At 40.1% G+C, this 13,489-nt stretch overlaps 2 protein-coding genes across 3 annotated transcripts; both read left to right on the top strand.

Moving 5' to 3' along the window:
• The first annotated feature begins 704 nt into the window (after positions 1-704).
• LOC135605329 (protein ULTRAPETALA 1-like) lies at positions 705-8,501 on the top strand. 2 transcript variants are annotated; one of them, XM_065095302.1, is made up of 4 exons: positions 1,082-1,608; positions 1,731-2,054; positions 4,909-5,233; positions 7,991-8,501. In XM_065095302.1, exons 2-4 carry the CDS (start codon positions 1,847-1,849, stop codon positions 8,163-8,165), a joined length of 708 nt encoding a protein of 235 aa, XP_064951374.1. In that variant the 5' UTR covers positions 1,082-1,608; positions 1,731-1,846; the 3' UTR covers positions 8,166-8,501. The 2 variants fall into 2 exon arrangements, with proteins under 2 accessions (XP_064951373.1, XP_064951374.1); XM_065095301.1 differs by lacking the exons at positions 1,082-1,608; positions 1,731-2,054 and adding an exon at positions 705-900.
• Positions 8,502-9,652: 1,151 nt separating this feature from the next.
• On the top strand, positions 9,653-13,241 carry LOC135604927 (BTB/POZ domain-containing protein At5g03250-like). The gene is made up of 4 exons (XM_065094576.1): positions 9,653-9,862; positions 10,238-10,307; positions 10,866-12,095; positions 12,574-13,241. The coding sequence occupies exons 1-4, from the start codon at positions 9,804-9,806 to the stop codon at positions 13,036-13,038; spliced, it is 1,824 nt and encodes a 607-aa protein (XP_064950648.1). The 5' UTR covers positions 9,653-9,803; the 3' UTR covers positions 13,039-13,241.
• The last annotated feature ends 248 nt before the right edge of the window (positions 13,242-13,489 follow it).

Below are 13,489 nucleotides of genomic sequence, written 5' to 3'. Positions count from 1 at the left end.
CGCAGTAATCTCTCGTGTAAGTGTCAACCAAAATATCGTATTCACTTGCATTGAAAAATCGCAGTTCAATTTGACTTGTCAAAGTACAATTAGTTCCACCGAATCGTCTTCACCTTCTACTTCAATCTTGGTGGCTCGCAGTCAAAATCACATCGGGTGTTCCACACGGGCAGGTAGGCTATGTCGACCGACGCCGAAGATGTTATTCCACCAAATCGAGGCACTCACTTAACACGTATGATTGTTGAACTTTCCAAGCGATCGAACGTGCGGTAGTAATCGTGAAGTCGAGCAAAGCCATTCAGCACGGCTGGTCAACCCACGCAACGGCAGAGTTGGCATGGCCGACCTGATTGAATGAGCCACATGATGATCCTTCTCTTTCCTCTTCGTATGAAAGATTATTGGACCACATTCAGACATGTCCACATTTATGCATCCATGCCTGAAAACGAAAGGTTGCGATACGAATGCGTGGATGGATGCTCTGCACACATCATATCTTACTTTCCTCGTTTGTTTTTGTTGCAGGAAATAATTATTCGAAAAATGGCCTCATGATGTTTCTTGTCATGCTATAACATTCTTTTTAGCAATGAATGATCGATCGATGTCCCCCATCTAATCTTACCAACGGCTCCTTTTTCTCTAAAGCATAGGGTGAAGAGACATATGCTTACTAATCCAATTGGCCTTTATGAAAAGCGTCAAGCATTGGAATGGAGAACACAGGATGTATAGTGGAGAGAGGAGAGGGGGAGGAGGAACATGAGGGTGCTGCTGCTCCGATATGGGCCATGGGGTGCATGCACTTCGAAGGAATAAAGCCAACCACTTCTACTGTGGCTCAAAATCCAAGTGTGATACTTGGGGGAAAGGCACCAGCAACATATGGAAATGGTAGGGAGGAAAAGTACATCGCTTTGTTCAGCTCTTTTACTTTTTGATTTCATTCCCTTCCCTTCCCTTCTCTTCTCACTTTCTTTTTCTTTTCCCTCTTCTCTCGCAAACACTTGTCGATGCGGGAAATGAAAAATCTGATATATATAACACAGACACGGTATTCTTGTTCATGTCATGTCATGCACGACCCGCAGCGCGGCGGTGAATGCTGATGCCGATGCCAGCTCACTGCAGGCCTCTTTTGGGATTCCCAAAGTATCCCCCTCTGCGCCAGTCCTCTTTGGTATTAAACACCTCTCTCTCTACATCGCCCGTTCAATCTCCTCCGTATTTGTCGCTCTGTGGGCAGCCCTTGATGAAGATGATGGTGGGGTTTGGCTCTGCGGATTGAGGAACCGGTCAGGGAGAGGAGAGAGAGGAGTTTGGGCCCCTAATGGGAAAGCTATGAGGCTATATTGCCCTGAGAGGAGAGGAGAGGCGGGCGAACCGCATCCCTTTTCCCATCGGTTTATTAGGTGAGAGGCGTGCGCGATGCGGTTTCTTTCGATGGATCATTGTGGCGTCTCGCGTGTTGCCGTGCCGCAGTAGCTCTCCGGTGCAGAAAGGTGGCGCCTTGGGTACTCTTTCTGCCTCTTTTTCTGTGAGCTGCTGCTGTCGACGAGGTTTGCAGGTCGCCTGTGCGTCTTCTTTGACTTTTCGACGTCGGTATTGTCTTGGAATCTTAGATCTCCCGCTGAATACCCTTAAAAATCGTCTTTTTGATCTTTGGTAAACTTCTTCTCGTCTCTGATTGCGTTTGGGTGATTCTTTTGTTTATTTTTCGCAAGTTTGAAAGCGCCTCGAGGCCGTATCGGTCCGCCTCTCGCTTTCTTCTCGCGGCTTTAGCACTAAAAGAGGGATCTTTGGCGAGCTTCGGGTGAGTCTTTTCGACAGAGGGAGAGAGATGGCCAGTGGTCAGGGAAAAGATGTCGCCTTTTTATTCGCAGACGAGGAATTAAGCGGGATGACTGGGTTGAAGAGAGGCGCCGACTTTGTCGAGGTGATGTGCGGGTGCACGAGTCACCGGTACGGGGACGCTGTCGGGCGGCTTAGGGTTTTCGCCTCCGGTGATCTTGAGATCAACTGTGAGTGCACGCCGGGCTGCGACGAAGGTGAGTTGGATCATTTGATGCCACGGGTTTTGATCGGTTTTGATGCTTCGTAAATGTTGTCTTGAAGATTGAAATACTGAGCAAGATTTCATGCTTTTGCCTCTGATGATGTCGGGCTTTCTTAGAGAAAAGGAGGATGTGATCTTCATGACACATGTTTGATTCTGGACTACCCTTGTTATCTCGCAATAAGATTATCCATGTTTGCATTATTCAAATAGTTTTTTCTATGCTACATGCAAGCTGTCTATGGTCTTGTTCATGTAGACTTATCCACATTTGCATGCAAGCCAAGGAGTTCTTTTAGGACTTTGACACCTTTATTTTTGTGCCTGTTTCAGAGGTTCTGGTTGAGTGTGTGGTTATCTTCAGATCTATTACCTCCACAATGTGATCACTGTTTCCTGTCATCCTGTGCTTGCTGGTTTTACATCGCCGGTCCTAGTCTCCAGTTTTAGAGTTTTGCTTCCCATGTTCTGAATGTTTTCTTGTCATGTTAGATGATAATTTAGTGATCACATGAATGATCATTGATGATGTGTATTTTGTTTAATCTACCGTCTAGATGATCCTCTGCATTATCTTTAGCTTCAGCTTTGATCAAGGTTTGGTTGTTATCTTGGGCTTATGTTCATCAATGTTTTTCTTGGAATAATTATCTGAATTGTCTTCGTCTTACCGCCCACCTTTGGTTTTGCTTTAATAAGAAGTTGAGGTGCTGGCATATACTAGTCTCTGTTCTTTTAAGATTTCATGGGGATGGTGTAATGTCATATATTTTAGTGGGAAGAGTAAAATTTTTGAGCTAGCTCCTTTTTTGTTTTGTTAGTGATGTTAGTAGCATATTCTCATTGTTGTCACCATATCTATTCAAACATTTCACAAGAAAAGAACAAAACATTCTACAAAAATTGTATATATAGTTCGATGCCTTCAGAAACCTTTCTTTCAGTAGCATAGCATGTTAATAAACAAATGATCGGATCAAGATTCATGAATACACTGGATGGTGCATTGTACTTTTGTTATAATTAGCTTTACCAAATTTACATTTTCCTGGTCTTTCACTTGGTTCTCAGCTTTGATCTTCGAAAAATTTTCTGCATGATATTCTTTTGCATTGCTAAAAGCCTGAAAAACAACAATTCTGTTTGTAGTTCAAATAAGTAATTTGATTTCATACAGAAAAGTTTGTTTGATCCCTTTTGACCATTATAATTAGAATGTCATGAGCTTTGCCTCAACTGGCTGCATAGTTCAAAATCTCAACGTGCTAATATCTGCATGTATATGAGTGAAATTAGGGGTGGAAATGGATTGGATATGAAATGGACAGTGATAATACCATATCTGTGCATTTTTAATCATGGGATATGAATCTGGATACAGATATTAAAAGAATACAACATTTTGATAATATTTGTCTCAAACAGATATAAATATGAACTGTATATAACTATATATGACAAATAAAAACTCATATTGGATTTTAGGCAAATATAGTTGTGAGTACCATTTGAATGCAGGATAATAGGAAATGAAGAGTTGTGAAACTTGAATAAAATGTTCATCATATTTCTTATATTGGAAAATTTTAAAGCAAATGTGAAAACAAAAGAATCACGAGAGAACATACACAGAAAAAACAATGAAGTAGCTTATTTTCTTAGTTGAACATAAATAAAGTTAGCATTTTTTTATATATATTCAGACATTTGGACCAACCATTTCCATAACCATATCCTAAAGATTTTGAATAATTGGATCAGTATATAGATACGTGCTACATTATGGTTACACATTCATATTACCAAACCGGACTCCTCCCAGACTAGGAAATGGACGCGGACCAATATTATCTGATGTATTTTTCACTACTACATGAAAGTTGTAAAAACTTAATAGTTCAACAGGAGGTATTTATGTTCCTTTTTTTAGTTTTCCTTTTTAATTGCCGGTAGTTCAGAAGGGATGCCCAGATGGCAAATTATCAATGTTATAAGGCTCTTGCAGGATAGGAGTACAATAAAAGGTGTCCACTCTTCCTACGGAGGATCAAATTCTTGTAATTAATGAATTTTCTTATGAGTATGCTTAAGCATGCAAAAGAAGTTATCCTCAACATGCCAAACAATGGTTTTGTGAATATGTAGATAGAGGTTTCCCATTGTTTCTCGTGGGGAGAATATGTACCTATGGTTACATCAGGACTCGTTAGTTGGAGAATGTGTATATTAGAATCCATCAGACTTTAGTGGAGTTTCATAGATTGAAATCTCAATCCGGTATCAATATCAATTGATGGTCAGACTGGTGTATTAGAGGCCTTGATCAGCATACTAACACATGGTATCGGTACCATCAGGACTAGAGATCCAGCGAGAAGAGAGGAATAGGAAAGAGAGATAAGAGGGGAGGAGGTGACAACACATATCAGTAGGGGGAGAGAGCGGAGCAACATGGATAAGAAAGAGGCAGTGACACGGATGAGGAGGTGGAAGGATAGAGTCATTTAAAGTAGTAATTCATTTAATGTGAGATAGCTGTCACATTTAAAACATAAAAAAAGATCTGATACTGGTACTGAATGGTAGGCTTACTGCTCTGTACAACTTGATGCTGGCTATTAAGCTGGGTTCCATACTGGCAAAACTCCAAGATTTAATTCTGTGGATGCCTTCTGGAACTTTAATGAACTTAGTCATAAACATCAAATAAAACATTAATATGCGCACAATTTATGTGTCTCAAGTGGCTATCAACTTTGTGCACTATGTATGATTTATGTGTGAGTTGCACAAACTGATGCTACTGTTCAACTACCTGTTTACTGAATGTTCATGGTTGTAATCAGATAAGCTAACACCAGCTGCTTTTGAGAAACATTCTGGGAGGGAGACTGCAAGGAAGTGGAAAAACAATGTGTGGATCATGGTCAAAGGAGACAAAGTTCCACTTTCAAAGACTGTGCTGCTTAAATACTACAACCAGGTATCTAAAGCTGCTAATGGGTCTCATAAAGGTCCCAATGGTCGGCCATGTCACCGTGATGAATTTGTCTGCTGCAAAAAATGCAACAAAGAGCGTAGGTTTCGCTTGCGTAGCAAAGAAGAATGCCGCAATTATCATGATTCTGTGAGAGATCCAAATTGGAAGTGTTCTGACTTGACATTTGACAGGTAATATTCTTATTATTTTGAATGCATTTGGTCACTTTCTTTTTGATGTATTTAATTTGTGGGAGAGAAAGTAGACTGTTTAAGTTGGGCACTGAAAGAATCAAGTGACTAAAGTAAAGCCTGGTTTGATTTTGAATGCTAAACTGACTATGTATTAGTAATGCATATGTGAATCAAATTTTTTAATACATATCCTATTTATCATGCAAGTGTTTCAACATTCTATTCTTCAGGATGCCTAGACTTGATTTGACCACTCTGCACATTTGATTTCATATTTTACTTAAGAAGCTCTATGCTTTTAGTAAGCCAAGCTGAATTTTCTTTTGGTTTTGTTCTTTTGTGATTGATTTCAGCATTTAGTCATCGAGTCATTTTCTAAAATATTCTATTTATTGTTCTTTATTTCTTCCTGAAAAATACAGAAACATCAAGACTAACTATATCTCGATTCTTTTAAGTAAAATTATATAACAATCTGTATTTAAACTATCGAGGAAGATTTGGATTTCTCTTTTTCTTTTCTAAAATAATGTTTGATGTAAAGTAACATTAACCTTGATGGTTTTCAGCTACCCTGCTCATATCTGTAAGGAAAACCTCTGTTTCTGGATGGGCTTTTGCAGAATAGTCCATGATGAAATATTATGCGCTCTGCATAAGCTTTTGGGTATCCCTACACTACCAATCTCTACCTTCGACATCATTCTGCCACATCTTTTTCTGTAGCTGATATATGGTTTGAAACAAGTAACAATCTGCTAAAATGAACAAACGACAAGCTGTCAACAAACATCTAAAACATTTTTATGGATAACTATTGGTCTGATGACCGCCAATAAGCTGTAGGTAAGTTCCCTCTTTATTTGTTTCTTATTACCTTTTCTTTTAAACCTTACCATGCCATTTGCATCCTCATGTCAAGTGTGTTAGCATAGCATCATTGGCAAGTATTTTCTAAGGAGCCAGTTAGCATGCAAGTATGCCATGACAAATAAAATCCTTAGTTTGTGCTCTCTTTTAGATGTGTGGAAGTACTTATTGGTTGAGGTTGAATTGGTTTATATGTATTGCTGTTTTGACTTTGACAGTCAGTAGTTAAATACATGAATGTACTAATGAAGATTTTGAAAGATAATTATCTATATAATCTAGGAAACTGAAGTCTTGAACTTTTAACAGGTTGCATTTATCATGCGTTGAAGGAATATCTGAATTGTATGTGACCTAATTTAATAAATCAAAATTAGCTTTGGTGGAAAAGGATTATAATTGCAATCTAGCATTTCAGACATCATTGCAAGTAAAACACACTCAATGCAATGCATGAAATAATCACATTTTGGTGCAAAATTAGTTGAAATCCTGTTGTAGGTATCTATTTTAATTACTAATGTGACAATATCTAAATATGACAATTTAAAATCCATGTATAGTTTGTTTTATCACCATTGGAATTGCTGATACAGTTGCATACAGCAGATATATCACTTTGAGTTTTTCAACCAGAGTATCATTTTTCTTAACAATAAAAAGATTCTGTGGGACTAGCGATGCTACAGGATACCTCTTAGGCCCTTGAAGAGGTCTTCTTTTGGTGTTGATTATAGACTAATAAAGAATGAAAAAGATAGAATCTTGACTTCTGGAATTGCTTTGCTGATTTTATTTCATGGAATACATGCTTATAATAAATTCAGATGATGCAGTATCCTTATTGTTAAAAATTACACTTGATGAATAATATATATTGGTCTCAATTCAGAACTTGAGATTAGGTCCAAGGCGTGTGAAAGGTGATGATTCCCACAAATTCTTTAATATGCATTTGGGTAAAGGTTTAGATTATCATAGCCTGTCATCCTGAGTGCTACTTTGTAGCCTTTGCTGCATCATTCAATCTAATATCGTGTTGTTTGAAAGTTTAGTTCCATGGACAGATCGGTATGGATTTGGCAGTCAACACTGGCATACTAATACATGGTATGCTGGTATGAATTGTAGTACAAGGAGAAGGGCCTGTGTGAATGGTAAGCTCGGTTCGATAGGCTTATCATCAAGCAGTGACCAATATGTTGGACCCAAACCACCTGGAATGGGGTGGTCCACATGCTAGTTCAGGCTCAAACCGGTAAATACCATTCTGTATTTATCGATCTGGTTGAAGTTAAGAACCATGGTTTAAGCTTCCCTCCTGATGTGCATTGCGTCCCGGTTAAGCAATGCTTGCTATCTTACTATCTGAAGTATTGGTTTCCAGGTGTTAGTTTTGTTTATTTTAATCAGATCATATGGCCATCAGGTTTAGTTAGATGTCCTTCCATAGTTTTCTTTAAGTGGCATATCTATCTCCAGTTTACTAGTAATATCAATAAATTATCTCCACTGGAATGTAGCTTGCTGACGCAATTTCTCTAGAAGGAGTTCAAATAAGTCAGAATTTTTTGGCATAGCTAATAGATCCTCGCCAAATACGAGATTTGTTCAAATTTCTTGCCTAGTATGAACTTTGGAGACACCTTTGTGTAATTACAGGGAAAGAAGTGTGGTTAGATTTATATATCCAAACAAGTTGGTCTGAAATATTCTGATTTGAGGTACTCTTAAATGACATTATTAGGAGAAATACGACAATATTATTTCTTTGCTTCTCATTGTTTAGGAATGTTTTGCAATGTGATGACTTTTCCCTTTTCTTTTTGCATTTTTGTCTCTTTTTTGAGTTTATTGAAACCATATTTTCATGTCATGCATCAGCGTCACCTGCGATGACGAAGAGGAGCGAGCAAGTCGTAAAGTCTTAAGGGGTTGTTCACGATCTCCATCCTGCAGAGGATGCACGACATGCGTATGTTTTGGATGTGAAATTTGCCGTTTCTCAGATTGTAGCTGTCAGACCTGCGTTGATTTCACTTGCAACTCTAAAAGCTAACTTTGTCGGAGCAAGCATTATTTATCCTGCATGGATCATTGCAACGTGCTATCGAGGCACCATTAAGAGATATTTTGGGTTCAATTCTTCTCATGCAGACTGGAGTCTTCAGTCACAAGGTTCAATTTTCTTTAATTTTGGTGACTGTATTCCTCAAATTCCAGGCACTGGGGAGAGATCTTTTGCCAATCCCACCATTGGGCTGTCTTTTGCTTTTACCTCCACCCTCATTGAAAACTTTGGGTATAGACGAAAGTGGTGGAAGCCATGCATAAATCATTTGGAGAACTGCTAAAAGCATCTATATTATATTCTTATGATTAAGCTTTTCCCTGAGGATATTAATCTCAAGCATTCGTATTCTTTATTTGCTTAAGCATGCCATATTTTATAAATCTCCACGAGCTTATAAGTGTGAGATTGTAAGCTGCTTGTTGTGCCTGATGGTTCTCCAGTATTCTGTAATTTCTTCCTTCCATGTGAGGTGATTGTAGATGTGTAGGTGATCTCGATTTGTTTAGATTACATAGGTTTACCAGCATTTTGTTAGTACATCCAGATTGAAGTGATTATAGCGGTGGAATTGATCGACTCCATTCCATTGTCATACAGCAGAGTGATTTCATTTGTAATACAAGCCAACAAGAAGCTGAAATGAAACCATTGTTGACATCTCATTTCGCTTGCTGTTGAGTCGAAGACTGCATGTTGCTGGAGAATTCTTAGCATCAGTATCCGAAGAGAGATCATGTCGGGAAGCCAAGCGCACCATGCCATTGATTGCTTGATCGTGTTGTTATCTGATCATCTGTTCACGTTTGTTCATCCATTCTTCAAATCCCACTGCACGGATTACAACACTCGCGCTCCGACCATTCTGCATCTCTATTAGTTCTTAGCTTCATATACCTCTCCTGTCTCGGTTTTTCCATCAAACATGACTAAGCTTTCGACAAAGTCTTATCTCAAAACCGACGAGCCATTACCTATACGCACTGTACTCGAATCACTGTAATCTCATCGCTATCATCGAGCATTAAGGGAATACAGTTAAATGGCAGTGCATGCTTTCAACGAGAACTTTCATCTCTGTCCTCCTGCAGCTCTTCGGATTTTAGCTGATGGCCATTGGTCGTCACCTGCAGAACCAACATTTACTCTGTTTACCGTGCAACATTTTGATGTAGGATTTGGACAGCTCTAATCAAAAGACCAATTAGAGCGTTCCTGTCTCTTTTCTTCATTGGATGTGGAAGATGCAATGAGAGTTTAGTGTAGGGAGGTGAACATACGGAAAGGTGAATGGATCTCCTCAAAACTCAGTAAACGTGAAAGCCGCTGGAATCCATCAAGGAGGATTTATTGGAGGTTGTTGGTTGCTCCATGAGACTCGGGCTCATCCTTAACTCTTCTTCCCTCGAAGGCAACATTTTTGGTAGTTTTTTTAGCTGGGGCAAATTATAGTATCATTTGCCTGTTCTGTTCCCCAAAGCCTAGTTTCCTCTTATCTCTCTTCTTATATTTAATCCTTCTCCTGTATGGAGTGCAACAACAAGTTCATGCTATCCTGCTGTGCTATCATTTCCTGATCAACTTTCTAACATAAGCTGCAGATCTTGAAAGAAAAGGAAGAAAGTGATGGCTACAATGAAGCTGGGTTCCAAGGCAGAAGCATTTCAGCTTGAAGGCCAAACATGGCAAGCATCCTTCCATCTCACACTGTCAATAGATCGTTGTGATTCATGCATAATGGTGTTGCTTTGCTGCACTGTCCCATTTCTAGTAAATAGTTCGAGGATCAACTCATTTCCATTGTTTTGTTCTTCTTCCTTTCTTCGTTTTTTTTTTGTTAATTCTTTGAGAGGAATTCTTTCATATGATGGATTTCTTTCATGTTAATAGAAAGCCTATCAGTTGGATCTCTTGGTAGTGTATATAAATATATACATTTGCTAGACAAATAACGAACATTATCCATGGAAACTTGAATGTGAGTTTTTCCATCGTCAAAGAAGCCTTGAGAGTAAGTTGGTGAAACTGATGAGCTCCATATACTGTTTTTGCCTTTGCAGGAGATGTTTGACTGAGCTTGCAAGTGATGTTCTCATTGAAGTAGGAGAGACGTCTTTCCATCTTCATAAGGTATGTTGTTTAGCTTCATTTTTCCCCTCTGTACTCCAATTGATGTCATTTCCATGGACATTTGTATGCAACCATGTGCAGATAATAACATAAAACTTCAAGTATGGTAAAGAAGAAGACTTCCAATAATCTAATCTATTACTGGTGTTGTTAATCCCAAAAGAAAACTCCAATATATATATATATATATATATATATATATATATCATAAATATAAAATTATACAAAATAATTGATATGAAGATAATATAGGTCTATTAATTATTATGATTGTTTAAGAATTATTAATATTTTGTTGGGAACTACTTTTGAAACATTTATTATGACCAGTTTGATCAGTGCTATAAGCCGAATTTATTGGATTCATCGCGGGGAGCTTCAGGAACAAATTTGTCATTCATTCTTTTTTAATCGTTTTATGGGAACTTTTCTTCTCTCTTCATTATCGAGGAAGGAAAAAGAATCTAGTCTTTTCTTCTACAGTCTGAGATGTGTTGCTGGTTTTGCCATTCAATGTGTTCAATCAGAGGCCTAATACATTTCGTTATTGACCTGCAGTTCCCACTGCTCAATAGGAGCGGTCTTTTGGGAAGAATGATAAGTGAATTCCGCAGTGAGGATGGAAAAGCTTGTGTTCTTCATCTCCATGACATCCCTGGTGGCGCCAAGGCTTTCGAGCTGGCGGCCAAATTTTGCTACGACATCAAGATAGAGCTGAATGCCACCAACGTTGTGCCTGTGCGATGTGCCGCGGAGCACCTCCTCATGACCGAGGATTATGTAGGAGGCAACCTTATCACGCGGACAGACAACTTCCTGGGCGAAGTACTTGGTAGCTGGAAGGACACAATCAAAGCCCTTGAGGCATGCGAGAGCGTTCTTCCTCATGCAGAAGGCCTCCATATCGTCTCCAGATGCATCAACTCTCTGGCATCTAAAGCTTGTTCTGATTCGAGTCTTTCGGCTTGGCCTGTGGGTGGACACGCCGCCACCAAAAGCTCACAAGGTAGCAGTAGTTGTAGCAGTAGCAGAACTCCCTGGAACGGAATAGTCGCCAGAGAGGCACCGAGGTCAGCGCTTGCTGATTGGTGGTATATGGACGCAACGTTCCTCGGTCTGCCACTGTTTAAAAGACTCATCTTGGCCATGGAGGCCAAAGGAATGAAGCCGGAAAACGTTGCTGAAGCCCTCATTTATTCTGCAAAGAGGTCCTTACCAGGACTGAGTGGGGGCAGTACTGCTGCTCGCATCACGCCTGGTACATCGATTTCAGCAGCATCAGAAAGCGAGCAAAGGGTCTTCCTTGAAGAGATTGTTGACCTGCTACCCATGAACAAGGGTGTGATCTCGACCAGGTTCCTTCTCCGATTGCTTCGCACTGCCATGATCTTACGTGCGAGTCCTTCCTGTAGGGAGAATTTGGAGAGGAGAACAGGAGCCCAAGTGGAGGAAGCTGCACTGGAGGATCTCCTAATACCAAGCCTGGACCCTTCGGTGGAAACTCTTTACGACGTAGACTGTGTCCAGCGAATCCTCGTCCACTTCATGCAGCTAAACCAGTCGGCTGTGACTTCTCCAGCCATAGTCGACGAGGGGCAATCGATAACCTCCTCTTCATCACCGACACCCATGACTATGGTGGCAAGACTTGTGGATGTCTATCTTGCAGAAGTTGCAGCTGATGTTAATTTGAAGCTTCACAAGTTCCTCTCACTGGCTTCCGTCGTTTCGGATTACGCCAGGCCTTTGGATGATGGTATCTACAGAGCTATTGACGTTTATCTCAAGGTAACATATCCTTTTCTGATCATGTTTTCGCTCTGTATACTGTTCTGCTGAAACCCTTCCTAGTTTTTGAATGAATGTAGAAGTAATATTATCTATAGATGTATCCATGCACAAGAGGCATCGCAAGACGTGTTTAGAATTTGATCTTTGCTGCTTGAAGCAGTACAATGGTTGATTCTCTGTTGAGATCAGAGTGCAAGAACTACAGATCAAAACTACCTTCAACATCAGTTTAATTTGCTAAATGAAGTTAATATTTGATTGGATCCTTTTAAGATGGAACACATTCTTCTCTTAAAAGGAAAAGTATTCGTTGACATTTCTTTCTACACATTCTGACCCCATTAGGATACAACACACATTCACAGAGCCAGGCTAGTTGGAGATGAATAAGCAGGCCAAACTTGAATCATGCAGGTTTGCATAACACTTCTTTGATCAAGAAAACAATCTTGATGACTTTTGGTTTCTATTGCAGTCACATCCATGGCTCACAGAATCCGAGAGGGAGCAGATCTGCCAACTCATTAACTGCCAGAAGCTCTCCTTGGAAGCCTGCACTCATGCAGCCCAGAACGAGAGGCTTCCCCTCAGACTGGTCGTCCAAGTTCTGTTCTTTGAGCAGCTCCACCTACGAACCTCGATTGCAGGTTGGTTCTTCGTCTCCGACAGGGTGGAGAACTCCCAGGCTCCTCATGCCAACCTCGCTCTCCAGAAGAGCAGCAATGTCGCGATTCAAGCAGATATCAGCGAGGAACAGGAGAACGACGATCACCATATGGATGTCGATGACATGAGGTCGCAAGTTCTGGAGCTCGAGAAGGAATGTTTGAGCATGAAGCAAGAGATCGAGAAGCTCGGAAAGCCAAGGAGTTCATGGAACATTTTCTCCCGGAAATGTGGGTTTGGGGTCAAGTCGCAATCTGTGGCGGGTGGCAAATAACTTCAGATAGATTCACCGGCCTGACACTGCAGGTGATATTGCCTACCGTTGTCGAAACTTCTTTTTGTTTCTTTAACTGATATCGTGCAATCGTAGTCTTTTTTATTGCTATTCTCTGAGCATGTTCTCTTTTGCTGCTGACATTTTACCACCTATAAACTCCCTCGTCTCTATCTTTACATGTCCTGAATTGTACTGGAGAACAGTCCTGCTTGAATTTATCGTTCTCGAGTAGGAAACTAAGATCTGCACTCTTGCTTGATACCTTTCCCGATCTATCCTTTCTGTGTCCTTATGATTAGCTTTATAGGTGGGTAAATTGGTGACTCCATCCACCTACCTGTGCAATGGCACTGCACCAAGTTTATCTCTGTTCATGCAACCAGACCATGAGTAAGCTATACAAAGATTGTAGTTTGACATTGGCGAATTATGTTATCAATTGAAATTA

Source organism: Musa acuminata, chromosome BXJ2-2, assembly GCF_036884655.1.
Source record: "Musa acuminata AAA Group cultivar baxijiao chromosome BXJ2-2, Cavendish_Baxijiao_AAA, whole genome shotgun sequence".
Taxonomy (NCBI): domain Eukaryota; kingdom Viridiplantae; phylum Streptophyta; class Magnoliopsida; order Zingiberales; family Musaceae; genus Musa; species Musa acuminata.
This window is presented reverse-complemented; position numbering and strand designations above follow the sequence as displayed.